Raw genomic sequence first — 26,502 nt, forward strand, 5'->3', positions numbered from 1 at the left:
AGACAAAAGGTAATCCTCAACAGCTGCAGAACTTTAGTTTTAAAAAAATTAAGTTCGAGAAAACTAAACCAAGAGACCTTTTTTTCTCCTCTTTTAGTTAGCTATATTTTTGTGTGTCAGCAATACCAAGCATAGGATGCACACATAACCTTTCAATTTTATCACTTATCAGGATCTCTACCAAAATTCTTATAGGCAAGATTAGGGTAAATTAATCTGTGAAGCCTTTGGTGTGGCCAAAATTTAATTAAAAAAAAAAGTTGAAGTGGATCTGATTGTGGTGTTTAAGGTATTTAAGGAAACTGATAGTGTTGATTCCTCATTTATATACTTACTTAATTGTAAGAACTGTACAACTAGGGAACATAAGTTTTAGCAAAGTAGAAGTCATCTTCAACTAAGTTTGTCTAAAATGGATTGTCTTCAGATGAATAACTTTAAGGGAATGCTTGGTAAATAAGATCTGGGGTAAAGTTTGTGTATTAAAATTCAGTTTAATAAAGTGGATGGCATAGATGGACCAATAGATCCCTTACTGTCCCAAAAGTGGATGCATCTGTACAAGAATATCATTTTTGTTTGATGAAGAATTCAAGTACAAGTGTAACGTCTCGTGTAATATATCATTATGAAATACACGATTGTGTAAAGCAGATGACATATGGAGGTATGTGACTTACAGTAAGTGACAAACTTTATGGATCTATATAATTACCACAAGTTCTTATCACTTTAAAGGCACAATATACAGGCAATCAGAGCTAAGATTTAATGGCAATACCACATTTTCTGCTTTGAAAGCAATCATATATGGTTATTAAATATAACTCTAAATTTAAAACTCATAATTAGATGAAATATGCACATTGCTTTAAATAATATATCCTACAAGGTCCAATATCATTGACAGATCCACACCAGTAGAGGTAGGGTGCATGAAATTAAACTATCAGATGTAAACTAGTCAGAGTTGCATTGTTTCTGCTCAATTTAACAGGCACTGAAACTCTTAAACTTGTCAAGAGGTGGCAGCTCCAGCTGTTAGTAACAGTTCAATAAATACTGTGTAAGGACTAGATTTCACTTAATTATCTATATATACTTGTCACTGCAAGTTATCTAACAAGAAAATATATTTTCAGGATATATCAACTGAAAGGTAAAAAGAGAGAACGTTATTGGTAAAAATAGATGCAAAAACGAGAATGAATATTTTCATGTAGGCTAACACAAAAAAATATTTTGATTATCCTTCCTCCTTTTCTATATTATGTACTATAGTAGAGTCAAGGAAGTTTTTTTTTTTTTTTTTTTTGGGGGGTGTTTGTAGGTCCCTTAAATCTGCCAGTGAGCATTACAAATGTGTACAAAATTACATCTTTCTTTTTTAAAATCACAATACACCAGTTTGTGATAGTGTTTGTTTGTAATTTGTTTATAAATGAGCATTTTAATACAAGTTATTTTAACCTTTAAAAAAGTGTATGCATTAAGAAAGTAATATACAAAATTACACTGAATGTAATGCATTTCAAGTGTCAAAAATAACTATATTAATTCAAATGTAACATTTGAACACTATATACAGATTTTTTTTTATCAACTAGAAACAACCATGTTAAAATATTCAAGTTTAACAATCAGCTTAGATAATAGTAACTTTCCATTAGCATCTACACTTCTGTTTAAAAGTCACTTTGGTAATTATTTAATAAGCTTCATAATTTCCACAAAGGTAGCATCCTTGTGTCGTTGTACAAACAGACACTAACTATTTTCAGTGCATCATATTTTTGTTATCTCAATTATCTGATGATCAGAGATTTTATGATATCAATACTATGTATTTTATTATAGATGCATTCATCATGTCAGTTTGTTATATTTACATGTTATTTTCTTTTAATCAGGGCTATGGTACAAATGATTCTTGTTGTTTTCTCTTGCAACAGCAAGTACATCTTGTAGGTGTAAGATACAGGTCTCTTTTCCTAACATTTCCATCATTTCTACAACAGCAGGACCCTCCTGAAATAAATGAGAAACATTTATCTAAAATATCAGATTATCCTCTTTAAATGCATTTTATTCTGTTTTCCAAGAATTATCATAAAGCAACATAGAAACAAATTGGTTGCATAATAGTTACAAAAAAAACAACACAAAAACTTAGATCTTCAAGATTATAATAAACACATGTTAAAGTTGCATGACTACAAGTGGCATAGAAGAAGTAAAGTTTATCAACTTTACTAAAAGTTAGTAAAGAGCACATCTTCAATTTTACTTCAATAGTTCCACTTAAAATGTATATTACAAAAAACAGTTAAAGAATAATTCATATTTTTAATATCTAATGCATCAAAGTGAGGAGTTGTTAACATTATTTTATGACAATGGTTCTGTGCACTGTCAAAGATAAGTTATCAACATTTTAAATTTTATTTTGATTTGTTTATTGTCCATTTAGTATCTTTTAAATTATGAAACAATATGACTATTTACCTTTAAACTACTGAGAACTGATCGAAGCAACTTCATGAATAAGTTATATTTCAGTCCAACCTGGCTACTCGCATCTTTCAGCACAGATGCAAGTTTTTGTTTTGTAAATTCTGACTCTTTAAGAAGCTCAAGTCTTGACAGAAGCATTGGTAACACTTTTTCTAAAATAAATCACAGAAAATTTTGTAATCTATCTAACAGCACACAATTTCAATTTCACTGAATCCAATAAATTATCAGCTACAAAATAATCTCTTATTGATAAACATACAGTGTAATAAGTGTAAGAAACAAGTACAAGTAACAGTCACAACACTGCTGTGTAAACTAATAGTGATCAAGAAATTTAAATATTTATATTTGGCACTAAAGTTGTAAAACAAAATTAGGAATGAAAACTTATGAAATATTACTCTGAGATGCATGTTCTCACAATCCCACATCTGGTATTCAGTGTTTATTTTTTTCTTTCCAATAACATAGAATTTTTTTATATAAACAGGAAGAACAACATATCAATTACCCCTCTGCCTGAATTTAAGCATTATTTATATATGTGAAAAAGTAACTTTAATGATTTAAAACTGTCTCACACATATTAAAATAAGAGCCAAAAATCAGATCTTCCAGTTGTAATTGATATCATTATATTTTTAAAAGCCATGAATTTTGTGCAATTTTGCCAATACATCTTCAAACAAATACAGGTTATCCCAACAAGAGGTACCTTCTGTCTGCAAATTGGTGATCTGTATTTATTTGAACTAGAAATTTAATACACTACAAATATTAAGTGGATAAATTTTAGTAAAGCTTTGCACATCAGGTATGCTTGCATACATGCAGATTATATTTTAATACAAGTTAGCAGAATCCTCTAGATACAGCTTTACAAATTTATCTGCCAGAGCTCACTCAAAAGTGAAACCTCTTCAACTATAAAAAAATCAAACTCTCTAGATTTAAATAATATTATCAATCAATTTCACATCCAACTTTAGAGTTCACAACAAAACAGAAATGATCAACTTTCCATTCCCAAGTACAAATATTGTAAACAAGTAATAATATAATGTTTGCTATTCATGATATTTGAAAAACATGACGTTCATGAAATTTTGACAGAAGTGAAATAAAAACACAATAATCTAAGCACTTTTGAAAGGCAGACCTTTGTTCTTCAGGGGCAAACTGGGATAAACAAACTGGAATATTCATAGTTAATTACTGATGCTAAAGTTTGTTCATCATAGAAATATATTCTGTATAAAGCTTGTAAACAGTATAATAAGCTTCCCAAAGATTACATATTTAGAAGTTTCACACAGTATTGTAACCTCTTAACTTTGATTCTTTGGGATTTTTTAGTTTATAATAAACAACTTTTGTGTATTGATCCCTACTGGTTTCATCAATCATTAACTTTGGTTGTTACTGTATTTAGTTATTATGAATTAAATTTAACATTACATTTTCTTTGTCACATTACACCTTATATATTTGTACACACAATGCATTAATTTTACAGAAGTTTCATACTTATACATGCCTAACCCCTTTCCTTTTCTGCCATTAGAGAAGATAATGTTACTTAATTTCTGTAGTAACCCTCAGGTTGTTTATTATAGAGATTTCTTAACTAATTCTAACAATACAAGAGTGGGGCACAGCAAAATATGTTAAGACAGATGGTAAAAGATTTAATTTTTTTTTTCATTTATTCTTTTACTTTTGTACAATGAAAAAGTTAATGTATACAACATGACACATCAGTTACAAAACATTTTGCATTAAAGGTTACTCTTACCAAGTTATACAGTGAGGGAGAGGGGACATATGAAGTTTATTTGATAAAGTGCTTTGTCAGAGAAAGATGACTAGTTTCCAAAGAAATATACATAAATGACTATGGTTTCAGATGTGAACGTGCTCTTGGTTCCTTAACTAAGTAATGCTATTTTGTTTGTTTATTCTTCCTTTCATTAATAACATTGGTATAATACTTACTAACTATATACTCATTCTGTTTTGTCATTAATTAACAAATCTGTTTTATAAATATTGATTTACATAGCTAGCTTAGAATTTGTGTTTAGGTTTGTTTTTGAGGTTAAAGTGTACTTTTAGAGAGACTAATAGTGAGGATGCACAATTTATTTGCAGGGTATGCAAGTTAGAGGAGAAGTTGGAGGGCTTTTTGGGTAGAGTTAGAGAAGTGGAAAAGGAGAAATGTAAATTGGTTGAAGAGGTGGTGGGGTTAAGTGAATAATTTAAACCTCTACATGAAAACTGTACAGTTTACAAACAGGATTTCAAGAGGTCTAAGAAAAAAAACAGGGACAAAAGCTTGGAAAATAATGAATTTAGGGGAAAGGATGGATTAAGATTTAGGTTAAGAAACTGGCTCAAACACTCATTAGTGATAAGGAGGGAGCAGGTAAGGAAACAGATGGAATAATAAGTGATGATAGGGAAATTATAAATGTATGTGACTCTCTACTTAGGCAAACAGATGGAGTAGTATGTGGAGCAAAAAAATATGCTTATGCTATCCAGCAGCAGGGTTACAGGATATAACTGATAGAACCAGAGAGAAAGTTAAGAGTGTTGGGTAGCAATGCAATTTTTGTGGTATATGATGGAGCTAGTGATGTAAGAAAAGATGGATCTGAGGAGTTTAGTAATAATAATAAAGCACTGATAATGGCATTTAAGGAAAAGGGTCACAGCTTGATTTTGTCAGGGATATTGCCAAGAATAAATTGTGGAGATGAGACACTAAGTGGATCACTAGGATTAAATGCCAGGTTTAGACTGATATGTATGGATGAGTTAATCTTATTGGAATGGATGGTTTACACTCAAACAAAGCAGATGTCTTGTTCTTTTTTTTGTTTGAAATACCAGACTATAGATTATTTTCTAGAGATAGAGTATTGAAAAAGGGGGGAGGGTGGCTTTATATATGAAAAGTGAATTACATCCTGTTCAGTTAGAGCATATTAAACAAAATATACTGATACTGAGTAAGTTTGAGTTAATGTTATTCAATACAGATGAAAAAGTCTTGTAACTGGGATTTGTTACAGATTGCCTGGTCAGAATGTGGAAGATAATGGCAAACTGTATGACAACACAACGGTACCTGAAAAAAAGATATTATTATGGGATATTTTAATTTCAGGGGCATTGATTGGGAAAAGTTATAATTATTCTGTACTGAAAATGTATTTCTGATAGGTACTTCCCTCCTATAACAAGATTAGCTATTCTGATTCAGTGTTGCACTCTGTATGCAACACTCATTTACACTCTACCCTCTTGGAAGTACAACATTCTAACATATCTCTTATGCAAATAATCATGCACCATCTATTAACCAATAGTAGCATACATAATCACATTATTCACAGCAACTTTCTACCAAACCTTCACTTTGAAGTTTAGCAGATGTGAGCACCAAAGAATTGGACAGAAAGTGTGAGAGGAGGTAAGTGCCTATCAGAAATATACTGTCAGTATATGAAAATTATAGCTTCTAATGAGGCACTTACCTCCCCTATAAAGATTAGCTAAAATTCCACATTTAGAAGGAGGAACCAGTGTGAGGGAACAATAGAAACGCCCACAGAAGTGTCTGAAAAATACCCCTGACCGTGAGAGAAAGAGATCATGAGATCAGAGAAGGAAAACTGAACAAATTCTGAGCTACATATACTATTTGCCCCTGTGTAGAAATTTGTCAAACACAAGGGCAAAAATCATAAGGTGAAGAGTGGTTAGGGCAAGTAGAACTGTACTAACCAATTTAACTACATCCAAAACCTTCTTTATGAGGTACTGACATCCATATGAGGAGAGGATGAAGACCATACCATTTTCACCTCCAACCCAATAACTGGGGATTAAAATCAACATCAATTCCTATATCACAAGAATCAACACCCTACTGCAATCTGGTACAGGCCATCTGGCATTGAGAGGATGAATTAAACTTGTGAGAGAATTATGTTGATTGGCTCACTTGAATGCAACACCTCAATGTTGGGAACCAATGTCCATCAAAGATATGATGAGGGTTCTCAATCAACATGGATGAACTGCATGTGTGATGGATCAACTCCAAATGGTATGGAATGTATAACAAAAGGCCACATCAACTGTAAGGTGATGGATTGAGTTACTGTGTATATAACTGAAAAGCAGGAGGTCATTTCAACTAGCACAGTGATGGATTAACTTCATGGTAACATATTTTGCATAAGGAGGCCATGCCAGATTAAATTTTAGTTTTGCACTCTCTATATAATTTACTATGATCAGAAGTTATAACATATAGTAAGTTCAACAATTCTACAAGGCCATTCCCTTATTCCAATAAACAATATTAATCTGATATAAATGCCAATATACAACTAACATGATTTTTGTTTATTACCTGTAAGCTGTTCAAAGTTTATTATTTGAGATTACCACTAAGTTACTGATATTAAGTTTCGATTCTATATATATGTTAAATAATTACAGATTAAAAGCTTTTTTATGAAATCCAAAGAAATCTACAATTAATTTATTGAAACACAAGTGTTGTGTATTTCAGTACTATGCATGCCAACCCTCAGTATATTCACAAAGGTAAGTATAACCTTGTGGATGAAATTTCTAAATTTAGATTTTGATATAACACTTGTAAAATAATTAGACACTAAGCAATAAACTAAACAACACTGTCACAGAGAATGAAAACAATATTCTCTACCTATAAAAGTTAAAATTCCATCATCAAAAACAAATTTATTTGATTTATTTTGAACACAATAACATATACAACTTAGATACACTTTCTATTCAAATTATCAAAAAACATTAAATTCAACCTCATTTGGTGCTGAATGGAAAATAATGCAAAAATACTGTTTGTAAAGTAATTGTGAAACATGGTTATGATGAATGAAAAATACATGCATTAATCAAAAGTGCTTTTTTATTCATTTACATGACAGCAGGAATAATGATGTGTACATATATATATTTCAAGAGGTCTAAAAAAAAAAAAAAAACAGGAACAAAAGCTTGAAAATAATGAAGTTAGGGGCGAGGATGGACTTAGATTTAGGTTAAGAAATTGGCTCAAGCACTCATTAGTGATGAGGAGGGAGCAGGTAAGGAAACCTGATTATATATAAGCATAGCAAGAAAAGATTTAACAAATAACACTGTCTAGTAAAACAATGTTGAAAGTAGAACTTAATTGTACCTACCACTGTCTGTTCCAAGTTCTCTAAAAATGTCTCCATTTACTTTTGGTGTAACCCAAAGATAATTCATATGAGGAGATAAAAGATCATAAATGGTGTCCATGCGATCCTAGAACAGTCAAACAATTTCGATCTTAAAACAGTATAACTGTACAAAATAAAGCACACATATTTTACTGATAATATCTGAACAAAATACAATATTTTCAGTATTATCTTATTATAAAATAGAAGTCTGAGCCACTGCTAAAAGAAAATTGAACAATGATATTGTAAATTTAATACATTCCATACATGGCATTAAACATACATTATCCCAAAACTGCCCATGACACATCATCATCCAGTCACCCAGTATATGGCTTGTATTGCGAGTGTTAATTTTGTTTCAAATGGATACCATGTAATGTTCAGGAAATCCATATTATTTTTAATTACAAAGCATGATAATGTATATTCCATCAAACAAAGTGAAAGCTTTTATTTATTACTTATATATATATATATATATATACACACACACACACACAAAAGCCACTCTGTTGGTGATATTCACTTTGTTGGCTCACTGGTTAGCCTCAAGAAGTCGTCTTGCATTCAAATCTTAATTGATTTAGAATTTTTTAAAACATTTTTTCTACTTTTACCTCATGTTTAGAGCATGATCATACAATATAACATGACGGTTTAAGTTAGGAATTTTAATTATTTATTAACATTTGATTACAAAAAATGAGAATCATAGTGTTTATAATGAATGCTCAACTATCATGTGTAAGATTTACATTAAGTTCCCAGTTGAGTCAAGATTTTTTCCTTTTCAATATTTACTTTTTAAAATTTAAATACTTAGTCATATTTACAGCAATCACTTTTGATATTCAGAAAAATATTAACACAATTATAAATTAAACCGTGAATCATATTATATGTAAACAACATTGTACTTCTGTGTCAAACACAACTTAAATATCTCTTCAAACCAACAGATAGCACTACAATACATTGAGATTTTTTTTTTGTAATTTAGTCAAAAATTTTATATTTTAAATAAAGTTAAACCTTTGTGCATTTTCTCTTTACCTTCATATTCTTTGCCAAAATAATTAATGAATTATAGGGTCATACATTTGACTATTTAGGAATATTTTTAACACCACTTTTTACACAAGGTAAAATCTGTAAGACTTTTCAAGAAGCAGAGTTGAACATAAAAAGTATACACAAGTCAAAATTCTTATCAAGGACTAATTGCAAGATATGACCAAATATGTTTAAAAATATTTATGGTTATGACAAATTTTTATTGTATATGGAGAATGAAACTTCATAAATAGCATAGAAAGAAAAAAAAGTCTATAAAGTTACTGTCAGGAAAATTGACCAAATCCTATTATATCAGATGGAGTTATAACACTGTATAGCCATGAAACCAAAAAATGTTTTGACTACAACAGGATAAAGCAACAAGTCAAAAGTCTAACTTTGAAAAAATATGCTGCTTACTTTTAAAATATATACAAGGGGTATGGAAAATAGATAAAGTAGCAAATTTATCTTTATCAACTTTTGATGTATGCAATTAGATTCACAAATGTAAAAATACCAATATGTTTGTTCACTAACTCTTCACACAATATTTCACCAATCTCCATCAATAACTTTCAACACAATAGTGTTAGATTAGATTTGAGAGTAGGTTCATAGAAAATGTGACGGGTGATAAAATCAAATGACGTATATATCATCCTATACTTGGTATTGCTGGTGCATACAAATCATAATGATTGGTTGAAATTTCCCATTATATTTTCTTGGTTGTCAAGAAGATACAACGACTCAACATTATCAAATTTTGTCTGACCAAAACCTTAGCTACAACTTTACAATATCTGTTCTCATTTCCACATGTCTTGATCACTCAGTACCAACTTTGCCACAATATTATAGGATGACATGAGGAAACATAAAAGGAGTAGCTAGGGGTAAATCCCAATCTATTTCATAAAAACTAACAAGTCAGCAACACGTAACCTGTTAATATAATTTTCTATAATATTGTAACTCTAAAGTTCTCTACAGTGGGAAATTCTACTGCAAAAGAAATCTTCAAAGTTCATGAAATTTTATTGCAACATAATCATGTTTCTAAGTCGGTTTTTGCTAATGATTAAATATTCCTCTCTTTTTTCAACATGAGGGTGAATGTGCAGCTCATTCCACTATGATGTTTTCATGCTTATGTTTAAAATATAATTAAGATCAAAGAGTGCATCCATAAAGCTTCCACCCCTAAAGTACATTTGATAAAGTGTGGGATGGGTTTAGCATCTTTTAAATTTCAGTGATATTACATTAACAGTGAAATTTAAAATTATTTAAGTGTCGGAAATTACTCCGTTTTAGAAATCAAAGATATTTTGGCAATTAAAAACTCTCCTTTGAAATAGAATACAGTAGAAAAGTGCATCTCAGAACAACTGACCAGAAGATAACCTAGGAAGGTCAAAACATTGTTCTCTGTTTATCAGTAAGTGTTGATAAACATCCCAACAATTGAGATACATTTTTATTTAAAGTGGGTTTCTCATCATCAAGGAGAGGAAAAGTGTTCTGTTATTTTTAAAAGTGTAACTGTAATCAACATAGCACATTTAAAAAGAACTCATTACTTGTTTTAAATAAACATAGCTGATGAGCTGATGCTCCACATTTAATTATACCAATCACTTCCCTTTGTACAAAATTCAAGGTAAATGATAGTTGATTATTAGTCCTTTTAGAGAAATGTAATATCTATAATCAAACTGTAAAATGCCAATAAAGGCCACATCAAAATCTATTTCAAAAAACAGTTTAGAAGCTGCAGTAAAAATATAAAGAAGGAAAAATGAATCACAGGTGGAAAAAGCAGCAAGGCTAAACAGCTGCAAGAGTTATTTTGCTTGTTTATTTTTTGAATTTTGCATAAAATAAATGAGTGATATTTTTGCTAGTTGTCCCTAATTTAGCAGTTCAGACAACAGGGTAGGTAGCTAGCTTGTCATCACCATCCACTACCAACTCTTTTACCAATGAACAGTGGAATTGACTGTCACATTTCAATGCACCACCACCTATGGCTGAAAGAGAAAGAATGTTTGATGTGATGGTTACAATTCAACCACCCTGACAACCTAGCCATGCTGGGCCCACAAAAGTTAGAAAACAGGCAGAAGGAGAAATAAACCCCACAAAAACAAAAAAAAAACACTAAGAATCTGATGAATTAAAAAAATGAAAAACTTGAAGGAATGATGGAGGCAGCTGTAAAGGGGAAGATAGAGAAAAAGGGAAGGATTACATTTGGCAGCTCATGAGAATGTGTGGTATATTGAGAAGCTTTAATTCAGATTGATTTTCATACAAAAATTATGCAAAGGTTTAATTAAAAATTTAAACATTATGAAAACTGATTTTCTAAACAAGTTCTTAAAGGAAATTTCATTGTATTTTTAAACACCTATTTCACTGAGTTCTAATACCTGTGCAGGGAACAAGTAACTTAGCTAGTGTATACTAAAATCTGAAATGTAAGTCCTTGATGCTCTAACAGAATGGTTTTCAAACTGTAGTTTCTCATGTCTAGACTAACATGTAAATAAGATACTTGGGAAAATGCTACTGTCACAAAATGTGAATTTTTAAACGATTTTTTTTAAATACACTAATTTAATCACAACTACAAATATTACTCTCCAATAAAAGTTAACTCACAAGCTGCACAAAGATTTCTAGCTATATCTTTGTGTTGAAAAGTTTAGTATTATGTAAATGTACTGCAAAGATTTCACATATTAAAAGAACCATTTTTTATGCCAACATTAATGGATGCAAATGAGAAGAATCATAAAATGTTTGTCAATGTGCAGAAAAAAAGGAAAGAAACTAGAGCTTGTGAAAGTATTTCCATGCAAGTCTTACAAACATATAAAACACTGACATGAGTTAAAAACATTTTAACAACATTAAAATTATAAAAGATGTGTTTATTATTATCACAGAAATAATAAAATTATTTGCAGTATTTTAATGCATTATGAAATAAAATATATACAATAATAAAGAAAAGTTAATATCACTCTATGAGTAATTTCTACAGGTGTAAGACATGAAACAGTAGATGATGTTTTCAGCATTTGTGCATTTGTTTCATAACAAATTCTCAATCACTAAACACTGCAATTCTGTCATAAGTAGACTTGTGACTACAGAAAAATATAAAAAGCCTTCAAGTTGAACTATTCATACAATAAAACTGTTGAGCAATGTAATGTTAAAGTACAAATTTCAAAGAAGTCAATTTTTTTTGTGAAAGCACAAAAAATAATTTGCACAGCAGAGCATTTAAACATCACTGAGCTCTAAAACTGTCACAAGTCAATACAAAAGAACACTCATCAACAATATGATTGTTATAAATATAAAACAAAACTCCAAACCCCACTGCAATAAAGCTGTAGGTTTTCTGGTACCATTAACAAGATAATACACTGATCTGAAACTGACAAAGACACACAAGCTTACAGCCACGCTTCAAAATCAAAAACTGTTTTCAAGAGAAAGAAGATAAAACAACCATAACAATCTCACTGAACAATGTATCTGTCCAGCTACTTGATGCAGCTTGTACGTCTCAGGTCTACTTGAGATGCTCGTTGAAAGCAAAGTTTGCATAAAAAAAGGGTATTTAAAAATTCTGACTGCAACATCTGTTGGAGATACTTGCTGCAACAAAAACTTTTGTGTTAGGAAACAGTGTGTAATCACAGTCATCAGGTTGAGTTCAAACAATGGTAGGGAAAATATTTCAAGTGCTACAAAGAATATGCAGTATCACTTTTTATAAAGTTTTATTCAATTGCATTAAAAGAGTGAAATTATTATTAACATGTTATTTATTTATTTATTATATGTATAGAACATTGTATCTAGTGCTGACTTATCACTGATGATTGGTGATACTGATAGTTATTACCACACTTCAAAAATAACTTATGATGTGATATGTATTGTAAAAGAAACAAAAAATTCAAATATTGTTAAATTTCACTAGTTTTGCAAACAATATTTAACTAAACATTCTATCAGGTATATTGTACCTGGAACTTAGTTAATTTTATGTATTTAAGACTCAAGAAATAATTTTTTTTTATACAAATTAAACATCTTTTAAAAGTACTTTTTATTTAATACTAATGAAGAAAGGCTGACCAATAAACAAAAAAACTTTTGCCTGTACATGTATAAAATAGATGCTTATCCTATGTCTTAATATTTTATTTCATCAGTTGAATTAATACATTTATTCAGTGTTTATTTTGTAAAACATTCTTAAAAAAAACTTGAGATCACATGCAAATTCAAGGTTGGATTGATGTATTGCAAATGTTTTGCAAAGCTCCTCATGTAAATAAATTAGAAGTGAAAGGCTAGAGAAAAGCTTGTCAAAACGACCCACCACTAACCCGTTGGCTACTCTGACCAAATAATGGGGGCTGATTCTCATACTATAATACCCTCATAGCTGAAGGATTGGGCATTTGATGATTGAATTAATCCTTTCTCTATAAGCTCGGTATAATATACACAAATTTGTCTACACATTTGCACACATCAAGTTTTTGTATTATTACTTTTGATACAGCATGTGTAGCTTCACAAAATTTGGTAGACTTTTAATAAATATTACAAGTATTATGTATACCAAAAATCTGATTTTTTAATGAAATATTTTTACTACAGATTTGGTTGTGATTTCATGCTATGAATAAAAAACTATCCTTTGTCCCAAAAATATCAAATATTTGCATAATCTTAAAAACCTCCTAAATACATTTTAAATGTTTGTTTTCAGTAAAACATTACATTTTATGTTATTTTCTATACTCTAGCTGTGCAGGGTCTGTCACTTGAACAACCTCATCATCATAAAAAAAATTAGGAAATAAATATAAATTATATTTTTTCATGTCAGAATGAATACATAACACAAAAATACAAATGTTTAGCTTATGTAGCTTAAGTCTCATAATACCATATATTTGCATACATTTTTTTTTTCTTATATTGACCTTTCATTCATGCCTAGCTAACATTACACAACTTGCATTGATGTGGTGCATGTGCACTCTGTGGACATTCTAAGCTGCTGATTATTCACATCATATACTGAAGTAAGTATATATAAGGGACTGTTTCCAAAAATGGAAAGAGGTAAACAGGGCCACTGCAATTGATTCACTACTTAAACCATATCTTAGTAAAAAAAAAAAAAAGATACGAGGTTCTTACTTTTTACTCTAACTTGATAATATTAGTAATTTGAGTTCTTAATTTGTACAAAACTATAGACTTAGTATTTTGACATCACAAACATCTAATTTTAAACAGTGCTGCATTCAACATACCACATGATTCACTAAAACCTAAATTTAAAATGTGTTCTGTTAATATTTACTTCTAAATAAAGAAATTAACTCGTATACAATATTAAAGTTTGATTTACTATCTATAATTTGACTCCAAACTTACTGACATAAATTCATAAAATAGTAGTTCAGTAAGATTTTAAATGAAAGTCAACAAATACGATGCCACTGGCCTTTGACCTGTGACCTGCTGCAAAAGGGTTAAATCTGCAACATACAGATTGTGAGTTACTCACCATAATCACCATGCCCTGTACTGCAGGTAAACAAAATATGTACAAATATAATATTTTATCCTATCTATTAATACTAATGTACAAAACAACAAACAAAATGATCACATCATATTAATTCCCACAGTAGGTTTGTACTTCTTTTTCTATTAAAGAATTCTATACAGTAGTACAAAAGCTTAATAAATGTTTAATATCTACCTCACCTTATTCAAGAGAAGTATCTTCTTCAGATGCTTGTCAGACAAATCAGTATGGCTACAGGAAATAAACACTTTATATTATCATACTGAAAGGAATGAAGTACAACAAGAAAGACTTGAACACACAATAACTGTAGACAACACTTGTCAAAAATTCAAGAAATAACAAAGTCCAAATGTTTACTGTTTCTCTTTTAATGCTGAATCCTGAAAAATAAGTCTTACATTTTTCAATAATTCTATTAAAATATTATTTTTATGGTACAAAAAATGCAACGAGTTCACAAGGGCAGTAACTCCTTGTTGAAAGTGGATACAGTTTATACAACTGGACTATAATAAAATTCTAAATCCCCTACTTTAAAACATTTTTATGATTGTGTGTATGAATACTTTGTATCAGAAAGGACTGTTACATTGTTATTTGAATCAGATGACTGTTAGAAGATGCTGCAGTTTGCTAACCAGGACTAGTGTAACATTTCCTGCCTGTCTCTTTCTGGATAGCACTAATATCCAAATTTGTAGCATATGTACCAGATAATAGAAATATGTTGGTGTACATAGCATAGATGTGTACATGAAGTCATTCAAAGATAGTCCCAGCATGTAGTTACTTGTTTTCAACAAGACCCATAAGTTCATAGATGTAATATTTGTAATTATGAATGTAGCAGCTTGTTGCATGTGAAATGAAAGAAATGAAACACATCGCTGAAGTCTGAATGAAATAAAATGATTCAGTTTGGGCAAAAACAGAAGAATTGCTGATTAAAACATTATCTGTACCAGTAGAACTACTGCTTTGAAAAGTACTGAAAAATTAAAAAAAGAGTAAAATAATCTGTATCTAGTATTAAAACAGATTAAATCAAGCTTAACTTGAAATCAAATCTAAGTGTGCAACACCACCACGTAGGAAAGAGTATATCAAAACAGACAAAACTTTGGCAGTAAGTCTTGACATTGTCAAATGTGAAATGAGCAGTCTTCGTCAAAGTTTGGATTAAATCTGATGTGAAAGGGGTAAAATTGTATTTAAAATACATATTCAATTCAATCTGTAACTGGCAAATCAGAAAATGCCCACTGGAATTAGAAAATATCCTCATTCCTTCTGGCAGTGATAAGGTATATAAAAACTATTTTATAAAATAGCAGATAATTTCCTTGATCAGTGCTGCTACAAAAAGTAATATTTCATGTTGCATCCAGCACATATGATCAACCATATACATGATATTCCAAGTAAGAACTCAGAAATATGCTTACTTTTTTTTTAGGAAGGAAGTACATAGTACAGGGTAGTAGGGTATGTACTATGTACCTACTATACATTTACAAAATTGAGTGAAACAGATGTCTGCAGATGTCAAGTATGTTACATTAAGATGATTTTGCAGTCTCACCTCACATCATTATAGTCTGTATATTTTGACAATAGTTTCATTGCATAATTTTCTATGTGCATTGCACACTATTCCTCTCTCCACTTTTCCAAAACCCATTTATCACATGAGGTTAACAGTTTCTCAGTGCATGTTTTAAATGTAGATTTGAACATAAATGCATAGGTTCTACATCTGGCTACTTGATCAAAGTGATTTTGTATAGAACACGAATATCTGTTTCATTCTCAAGCTGCTTGAGGTATTAAAAAATTGAACAGAAATACAACTCCAACCCATATTAGCCTTACTTCCAGAAGTATATCCCTCTTTACTGTGTTATGTATTATCTTGGGGAATGTGGGTGGCTTTTGCTACTGAGAACTGTAATTATGGATTTTCACCATATTGCATTTTGCTTACCAAGACTAGTGTGACATTTCCTGCTTGTCTTTTTCTGGACAGCACTGATATCCAAAACTGACCCATGGTCTTTTGTTTTTGAATACCATTGAGTACAGGGGATATCCTCATCTTGAAATTCTAAATCTCCAATTTTAAAACATCTTTATGATCTGTGTGTACGAATACTTTCTATCAGAAAGGACTGTTACATATATTTTCCATAAACGTTCCATTTTTGGTGGTATCACATTACTTAGAAAATGCCATAATGTAGTCCTGACACATGATGTTCCCCAAAAGCTTTATATCAGTTGTGGTAGTTACATTATGTGCTTATATAATCTATTCAACTTTATATAAATGCAATTAAGTTTTATGCAAGAAAAACAGTTAAATACAATCTGTATGAAATACAGTACTTTTGTAACTTTCATAAGACAAGAGTGAGAAAGTATTCTAAAAACTTGTTCTTTCTGTACACCTACCCTAAAAATATGTACATGTCCTTTAATATAATTTTGTTTCCATGGGATTTTTCTCTTTTTCATACACTGAATGCTCATAACAATTTCATACTTTTGTACACCATTGTAAGTATCATTACTATAATTTACTGTTTACCTTATGTTAATTTTATTACATAAAGTTATGTCTATGTGAATTTGTTTATCTCATGATATAAAAATCTTCAAACAGAAATGGATTTATCTATCAAACATAATGCTTACAAGAACACATAACTTAAGTACCATGCATGAATATAATGGAATGAGGAAAATTCAATCAAAGGTCACGAAAATTACTGCAAATGTTTTGCTGGTTGCAGCTAGTTACTTAATATTTATTTTTTGCAAAATATTACCAGCCCATTGGATCTCACTACCAGTCTAATATCCTTCAGAAACAAATTTCCAATCTGAGCCACTCATAAAATCTCAATATTATTGGAACTAAAGTATGTTTTATATTTTTCCAATGAATACTTACAAACTTATCAATATTATGTTATGGATTTTGTTTACCATTACAGTAAAGTTTATTCTTTATTCCTGTTGTTAACACATCTCTATGAAAATATTGGTTGAAAAAAATAAATGTTTATGATTTTATGAGCTCATGGGGAGGCCTGGTTATGATACTTTAGTGTTTCAGGCCACATAATATAACTGTTTCTTCCACTGACATAATAGTCTAATCAAATCAAACAGCAAATAAAAATAATATAGTCATGAAGGTAAAAAGCAGTTCAACTATTTTGTTAATGACTCATTGGATTACATAAGCCTTGTGAACCCCAAAATGACTAACAGAGTTTTAATGTTATTACTTTTAACATGTTTTGTGTACCTTCAAGACATTTGAAGCTTTTAAATAAGTATCAGGATTCTTTTTGCAAACAAAAGATCAAAAGTTTTAATTAAGGTTTCACTAAAAAATCCATATGGATACATGGAGTCAGTGTTGTCTGCTCCAGTTGCAAAGTGATTTTCATGCCAAGATTAAAAATATTTTTCTTTATTGAATAATTTGCAAATTTCATTTGCATATTCTTTTAAACTTCCTAAATAAACACCAACCCTTTTTTCCAGAAAAGTTTTATATTTTAATCTGTTATTTTCTCTACCTTAACTCTGTATGGGGTCAGTCAAGCTGACCAGCCTTATTACCAACATAAACCTTTAAACTTTGAAAGATACAACATATAGTAAGTAGTTCTGTTCTATTCTTTTTAGGATTGACTGCAAAGTTTTAAGGTATGTCTCCTGAGAGTTTCACATCTATTTTATATGTTTATTTCACAGTTTGTAGCTGAAGTAGAAAACTGACAACATAAAACAATGAATCACTGATCCTACTGTTAGATTGTTTACTTGACACCATAATATGACACTGTCAATAGCAAACAAGCTAATGCAGTGCAATTAATCAAACCTTCCCACAGTTTATCAAAATACCAGTTCTGAAGACAGTGGAAGATGATTTATTGGCATGTTTATGTTACAGTGGTTGTAAAATGAATTGTGTAAGGTAATAAAATGTTTATGTTATGGCTTGGTACAAATTCCAAGCTTACTCAATAAAACTCATAGGTATTTAGATGTTAGTTATTCTTCCAGGATAGCTGGAACTTAGTGGGATAGGTGCACAAAGTTTGTAAATGTTATCACTATTTGCTCTTAAATGCTTGTTTTTCTGTGTACTTTTTTATCTATTGTTCCATGGTTTAAAAAAATAACATAAAAACTAAAGATTTCAAGTATTTATGATGTTAAGAAATTTATTTATGCTCACATATCCTACTTGCTAAGACTTGCTGTCAGCAACCTCACTTATTCCCTCTAGTGGAGTGAGTAGATAAATTGATCTTTGTATATTTCAAAGATGCATTTTATAAAAAAAAGAATTATCAAATTACTATAGTAGTACACGAAAAAGCACTTTTTATCAGGCTTCCTATCTATGCTATATGTCAATTACAAAAATTTCATTTATGTTCACAGCAACAACTTAGTCAACAGACTTCATTTTCAGAGGAATTAAAAGTTTCTCCTTAATGCTAATTATGAACAATTGGATTTACTTAGTTTGAAATGAACTTTTTTTTTTTTGTGGATTATAAACATGTACTTGAGATGTGTAGGCATAGGTATACAAGAGGTTTCAAAAGATTGAAGAAGTGGGTAGAACTACCTTAGTAGGTTTGTGATGTGTATTGATATCTCAGCAAATCAAAAGGGTGGGGGTTCTTATTTTTATATTCTAGCTTGTAAATGCCTAAAATTTAAGTTTCTAATTCTTTAACCACAATAGACATGGTATAGTAGGCATAATAAAATACAATCTGAAGACATGTTATGTAACACACAAAACAATATATTAAGATTTTTTTAAATATTTTCTTTTGAATTAAGAAGTTAAAATATATATAACATTAAAACCTTAACTATGTTGTAATACCAGTTTAATTGACATATGATGATAAAAATGTTAATTAAATTTTGAAAATTCTCAAAATGTCATGACATCCACACTTGAACCTATTTGTAGCAATTGGGTTAAGATGTTGATACATATATCTACCACATGAAAAAATGGAACTTATGCAAAAATAACATGACAAGGAATGGAGTTTTATTAATTCCATTAGCAGTTTGAATGTTTTTTGTTGTATCAGCCACCTTTAATAACTATGCAAACTGTAACTTCAATAAGTACATACACCAACAGGAGATCAATATACCATCATAAAACTTTCCTTAACATATCTATTCATATACACACATACAGTAAACAAATGATTGTTACACAAAATTATCATTTTGTGTCTAAAGCATTTTTATTATTCCAGAATTATTTCTCATGTATTGCACTCTCAATGTGCAAATGCATAAACAAATTATTTGAAAAGAAGTGTACCAAGTTCTATGCAAACAGATGACTGTTATCTAATCATTACTCACTATTCCAGATTCTTGTATTGTTTAAAGTAATTACATCCCTTGCATGTTTTCTTTTAATATGTTTAAAACCTCAGCAGTCTCATAAATTACTGACACACAAAACTATCTTCACTTTTCAGTAATGATAATATTTGACGTTTAATCAAATTCATTTCTCCAACTCCCTATGATAATTCATGTAGCTCCTACTGTACAAGTTTAGTAGATGACAAGATATTGGTTTTATTACACAGAAATCTGAAAACTCAGTTTTTAACACTTTTATACAAAATAATGATAATTTCAATTGCAAAATTACTTAACTTTATAAATGCTTAAAAATACATTTTATACACATATTTTCAACCAAATTAATATATTTATAGGTTTGCACTATGTGTTATAAAATGTATAATTTCAAAATGCAACTTAAATTGTAAATTATGTTAATGAGATGAGAAATATGCAATGCATAAGCATCAAAGAATGTTAAATATAATTTTCTCCACTCCTAGGTGTTTAATCCATGCAATAAGATCCTACATTGTAAAGATGTTTTGTATCATACCTTGCACATAGAATGTAGATGTGATTCTACAAAATGAGGTATTGAAACCTATAAAAGTAGAGTCAGGAATGGAGAAAAAAACTAACTTATAATGAAAGCATATCATTAAAAGTTAGTGGCTTGATTGTGGACTCTGCAGTGAGATTAGCTTCTACATTAATGGTAAACTGCTTTGTTGATATTGGAAATCCTATTGTGACTATAGAATCAGAATGGAAAGGAATACTTACAACATACCAGACAGTTTATAACTGTGTACAAGGTACAAACATTGCTAGATATCACTGAGAGTTTTGCTAAATACTAACGTAGAACTATTTGGGAATTATTAAACATGAAAAAGAAAACAGCATGAGGGCAACAACAGCCTAAACAGATGTTTTTTTAAGTCTTCATAAAGGATAATTGCAAGAGGCTAGTTAATCAGCTGTTAATTTACCTAAATTATCAAAATTGTTATATTTGTTGTTATATGAGTTGTTTAATTAAATTTCACTAACTTAGGACAATAAATATAGAAAATCAGTGTTATTACCATCATAAAACTTTCTTAATACATATATTTTTAATTACTCATTATTCTGAGTTCTCAACGTATTGTTTGTTTATTATTGATTTCGTTTTGAATTACATATATTTATTAAATACTGTATTTCTTATTTGTCACTGTTTGTTACTCAACACAACAGTTAAGTATGGAACAAAGGAAATCTGAAGGAAGTAACTCATAAGTGCTTTTTGCTCAAAAATGGTTATACAGGAAAACTTTTCTTGCTTAAAAGTTCACCAAGAATCTTATTACACTTCAGATTGATAATATCCAGCAAATGGTTGTTTTTTTGGAATGGTATTGTACTGGAAAGTTATTATTATTATTATAATATCAGTAATAAGTTGCTGGTGAGATGGAAGCTGTAGCCATTAACATCTGAATTTATTCTTGCATTATTCAGAGACAAACTCTGAAAAATGAGCACACTTGACCTCATTATACATCTATGGAAACATCCAATGCTAAAACTAGTCTCGTTATCTTGAATGAAAAGTTTTAAAATAAGTTTATGCACAAAAGTCATTCAATTCCTACAATAAATTTTATTTTGAATTTTATCAAAATACTAAAGGAAATAATGAGTGTGATTCTGATAACAGCATTGATATCACACCTATGTATCTGGTACAATACAAAGGTTGTAATACTAGCTCCTTGACTAGTGTTTTTATACAAAGAATTACAAATATACAGCCCTCTTATTTGATAACAATCCATGAATCCTTGTAAATATGATAAGTTAAACAAATGTGCCCAAGACAGGTCCAATAGACAAGCCCTTTGTAAGAAAATGAATTTTACCATAATTCCAAACTTACATGTATCTATGCGACATGTGGTAAACTGTTAACAAAATGTATATGCTTGTTGTGCACAAAACAAATATGTATTCCAAAAGTATTATTCAAGATATGTCTATGAATCAGTCTTACTCAAACTCTGACAAGTAAGAGTGCAAGGTGATGTTCATTAGAAGAATAAAAATATTTTTGTACATTATACATTTTGCATTTGCATAGCCTCTAGAACCTCTAAAATACATTTTTTGTTTCAGTATCCCTGTGTAATGTATCAAGTATTTATTATCGTCTGCCACAAACTGTTGCTAAATTAGCAATGCAAAGTAAAGTGAATAGTTGATAACTCTGGTATCAAATATATATTACCATGTTAAATGGGACACTGTATATATAATCATTGTGATGCTACCATTGAAAAAAAGTAGTTTGGCATTATTTATTCAGTTTCAACTGACAAAGGTTAAATATTTGGAATCTCTTGGAGTCATCCCATAATTTTTTTGTCTAAACTACCCATTATCTCTAATATCCATTGATCAAGAATGTTACTTTGCTAACAGCTTCAGATACTTTAACTAATTTAATAAATTAATGTTACTGATACAGGTTTATATGAACGAGTTTGAAGACTTCTAAACCACATAAGGCTCTTTCATACAAGAGTGAATCGGAATTCCTTATATACATGGATAAGAGCAAAAAATTTCTGAACATGAAAAGAAAAATCTTTCTTTCTGACTTTAATAACACATTTGCAATTGTTCAAAGTAGCAGGCTTGTGAGAGAAATTATTGTGCAGGTGGAAGATGATATTAAAAATTAGATAAATAAAAAAGTAGCATGTAAATCACATCTAAATTTATTTTCTTATATTTTTTCCATAACAGTTTGATTCATTTCAGCCAGTATTGCTAGGATGGATTTCCATAATCAATACAGATCTCTCCTTCCATGGTAAATAGCAGATGGAGACAAGAAGGAAGGTAATTTTGTTGCTCTAAATTTTCTAAACAAAGTTGTCAGATAAAAAGTAATAGAAGTACCCACAACAAAATTTAGACTAACATTTCCTGTAGTTACATTTCACAAATTGTTGTGATAAAAAACAAACTACTCTATTATCCTACAAATTAATAATCCTAGTCTCATTTTGAGTATCTTAAATATCTCACTAAAGTATGTATATAGTGCATTTTTAACTATGACATGCTAGAGGATTGTTGATATTAAGCTTAAAAATCTTACAAAAGAAGTACAAATGATAGTCTTCCAATATTACAAATTAGACAAACTCACCTCTTATCTGTAAATTTTTCTAGCACTAAACCTTTCAGTTGATTTACCAAATCCTGGAGTTTTTTCTCATGCTCCATAATGTGTTGAAGATGCTGTCGATTATAGTCTTTTAATTTCTCTACTTCTACTCGACATGAATTTACATTCACCTTTTTCAAATTAAACTATAAGAAGACAGAAGAGGTTCAAAAAGTTTTAAAAATTAAAAAAAAAAAACAAAAATTTAAGAATCTTTCTGTACCAGAAAACTTGATCTACACTAGATAACATTCCCAAATTTCATCATTACAAATACTAATGCTTAAAATGGGTTTTCTTTGAAAGCACATCATCATCATGCATAAAAGTTGTACATCAGTGTATATGGGCTTGTTTACTTTTATTTACATAGTAACTATATTATTAGTTCTCTCAACAATGGATTCCTCACATGACAACACCAAAGTTTACTCATGAAATGCATAATTTTTATTAAGTAGCAGCAATAACTTGACTAATATAAACGGAACATGTGTTTCATAAAATAAAAATACAGTTTTAAAATGAAGTAGAATCTTATAATAACAATAACTTACCTTTATAACAACATTTTTTTTTTATAAAACATCAAAATATTAGCTTAATATCCTACTACATTTAACCCTTCACTTGCAGACTGTGAATCTGCATCCAACCCCATGTTCAATGATTGATATATCTTTCTAGTGGGCAATTGAAAATATTGCATGTAAAATGCTTTCATCCTAGGATGTCAAATGTAGTTGAATGGTTAATCACAATAAAACATATTATGAAATCTCTGTGAATTTACTTCTCTTACATTAATGTTTACTAATGGTTATTATGTGTCAATCATGTCTTGATATTAGTTTTTATAAAAAAAACTTCATTTTGATCACATTCTAAAATGTCAACAGAAGGCATACAAAAGTTAAACAAAAGCACTACCATGAAATTTAACTCTTTCATTGCAGTTAGGACATATATTTCCCATTGTCATTCAAAATTACAATGTTTGATGTCTGGGAGTAAAATGACTTGGAGAGTGGGTCATTCCATGCCAATTCACTAAGAAAAAAAGAGCTTTTCCCAGTTCATTTCATAGATTTTCTGGATTTATTCAGACATGCAAAATTTCAAAGCTGTAATGCAGGATTGAATAAATCATAATGAAGTTTTTGCTTAAAGTTTTTCAAGGAAATCTACAACAAAAACTGGGAAGTCCTAGGTGGGTTGGCATGACCCAGTATTTACTGGTATCCCAGCTAATGATGATATACCATTTCCTTCAATGTTTTCCACTCAGCTCTTCAGTAACCAGCAAGACACTTAAGCATAACACACAAAAACTGCATACCGACCACACCTATATTGTTAGAGCAGTTAGAAGTAACCCTAATTACTATGCAAATATTCTTGATGCATTTCACTCAGATAACAAAAGATAGTAAAAGTGAGTCAAGAGGTGTTCAAATGAGTGATGATGAAGAGACATTGAGATAAGAGGATAGTAGTTCTTCATCTAGTGATGACAGCCAAAATGATGAACCTGGACCCAGCAGCAAAGGTAGGCATAGAAGAATCAAGAAATAGTAAACATTTGCCACAGCTGCATTGGGAAAAGGGGGGGAGCACTGTAAAATATACATCCCAGTCATAATGAATGGGTTTAATGAAATAAAAACAAAATATTGTCTCATTCCTATATCTTTCATTACATGAGAAATTATTTCTTTTTCCTATTTACTCATACAGCCAGTCCCTCGAAGCAGCCTTGTAACCATTTTGTGCTTCTTATAGTTTTCATGCTATAGCTTTTAAATTAACAAGCATATGCTCATGAAATTTGGCAGATTATCAGTAAACATTAGATGGCTTTCATATGAAAAATATCAGATTTTTTTTTTTTTTATTAAGTATTGAGTTTCATTAAGCAATGTTTTTATCATGCCTTTTTTCCTTTTACTTGTTACTTATCCAACTTGCAAAGTAATTTTATCCAACAAAACATTTCCAAATGTCACATGCAAAATTCTTTTAATGCCTAGATAGTTAACAAATGTTTCTTATGATAAAAACTTTATATTTCATCTGTTACTTTCACTAACAAATCTCTGTACAGGTCTGGTAGATTTTACCAATCTCATAACCACCATAAAGAATTAGGAAATAAATATAAATTAAGCCTTTTTCATTCCAGAGACTACAAACAACAACTCAAAAACCCAACATTATAACATAACATCATACATTAATATATATTTACTACTTTTATAATATTGACCTTTCAGCTATGCCTGGCTAACAATACACAAGTTACAATGACATAGTGAACGTGCACTCATGCAACTATATCCAGTAATATAACACTGACATTTAGTCCTTAAAAGGTGACCTGTCTTGACTATGTTTCAGCTGATTAGTATTTTGTATAATAAAGTCACATTTCAACTATAACAAACTATACATTATTAATATTTACAAACAAGTTGTTTTTGTTTTTAACCATAGAACAGCAAGTATAGCAAACAATTATCTCTTTTAGTTAAGACCTATGAATTCACTTGCTCCTTTTATATATGCAAAAACGAGCCATTTTTGCATATAAATTTCTCAACAAGTGGGTTTCTCGACATCACTGATCACTTGCTCCTTGTTGTAGGTTGTTAAGCCTTATAAAATTTCACACATGAAGGTTATGAACCAAAACAATTTTTCTAGGTTTTATATATATAATTAAAATACCCAAAAATCATAAATTACTATATTGATGCCACAGAATTCCATTTATCAAGCATTGTAACTAAGCTATATTTGAGTCTAAAAACACAAAATTTCAAGCACGTAAAAGACTCAACTTTCCATTTTCAAGTTTTGTAGGGAAAGAATGAGATGATGTCATGATACTTGAAAATGGCTGAAAAAGCAACAAGTGGGAACATTCTAAGGTTGCAATTGTTTATTCACATATTATATACAGAAGTATGTGTACACAAGGGAGCATTTCCAAAACAGAGAGGGGCAAGCAGGACCACTGTGTTTGATTCAGTACACAAGCCATATCTCAACAAAATACGAAAGATAAGAGGTTTTATTTTATATTCTAGCTTGTAAGTACTGATAATTTGAGCATCTAATTCATAGGAAACTACAGACTTAGTATTTTGACATCACAAACATCTAATGTGAACCAGTGCTGCATTCAGCATACCACATAACACACAAAAAATCACTGTTGAGGTTTGTCTTTTTAATATTTACTTTAAACTAAGAAATTATATAATGTATAATACTAAAATTTAATTATACTCTACAGATTTATACAAAACATACTGACATAAATTCATAAAATAGTAGTTCAATAGAATTTTCAATGGAAGTCA

The 26,502-nt window shown here is 30.0% G+C and overlaps 1 protein-coding gene across 6 annotated transcripts in view; it reads right to left on the reverse strand.

Annotated features, from left to right (window-relative positions):
• Window positions 1-1,522: 1,522 nt before the first annotated feature.
• The window catches only part of GluRS-m (putative glutamate--tRNA ligase, mitochondrial), a 73,844-nt gene continuing 48,864 nt past the window's right edge, over window positions 1,523-26,502 (reverse strand). For 5 of the 6 annotated variants that reach the window (XM_076455955.1, XM_076455981.1, XM_076455990.1 and 2 more), the window contains 5 exons: window positions 23,120-23,283; window positions 14,673-14,724; window positions 7,767-7,872; window positions 2,506-2,666; window positions 1,523-2,028 (listed from right to left, as the gene is read on the reverse strand). In XM_076455955.1, the coding sequence (XP_076312070.1) occupies window positions 1,903-2,028; window positions 2,506-2,666; window positions 7,767-7,872; window positions 14,673-14,724; window positions 23,120-23,283 (609 nt within the window). In that variant the 3' untranslated portion in view covers window positions 1,523-1,902. The remainder of the gene's footprint in view (window positions 2,029-2,505; window positions 2,667-7,766; window positions 7,873-14,672; window positions 14,725-23,119; window positions 23,284-26,502) is intronic. The other variant, XM_076455974.1, reaches the window with a different exon arrangement.

The sequence above is a fragment of the Tachypleus tridentatus genome, chromosome 1 (assembly GCF_004210375.1).
Source record: "Tachypleus tridentatus isolate NWPU-2018 chromosome 1, ASM421037v1, whole genome shotgun sequence".
NCBI classification, from domain to species: domain Eukaryota; kingdom Metazoa; phylum Arthropoda; class Merostomata; order Xiphosura; family Limulidae; genus Tachypleus; species Tachypleus tridentatus.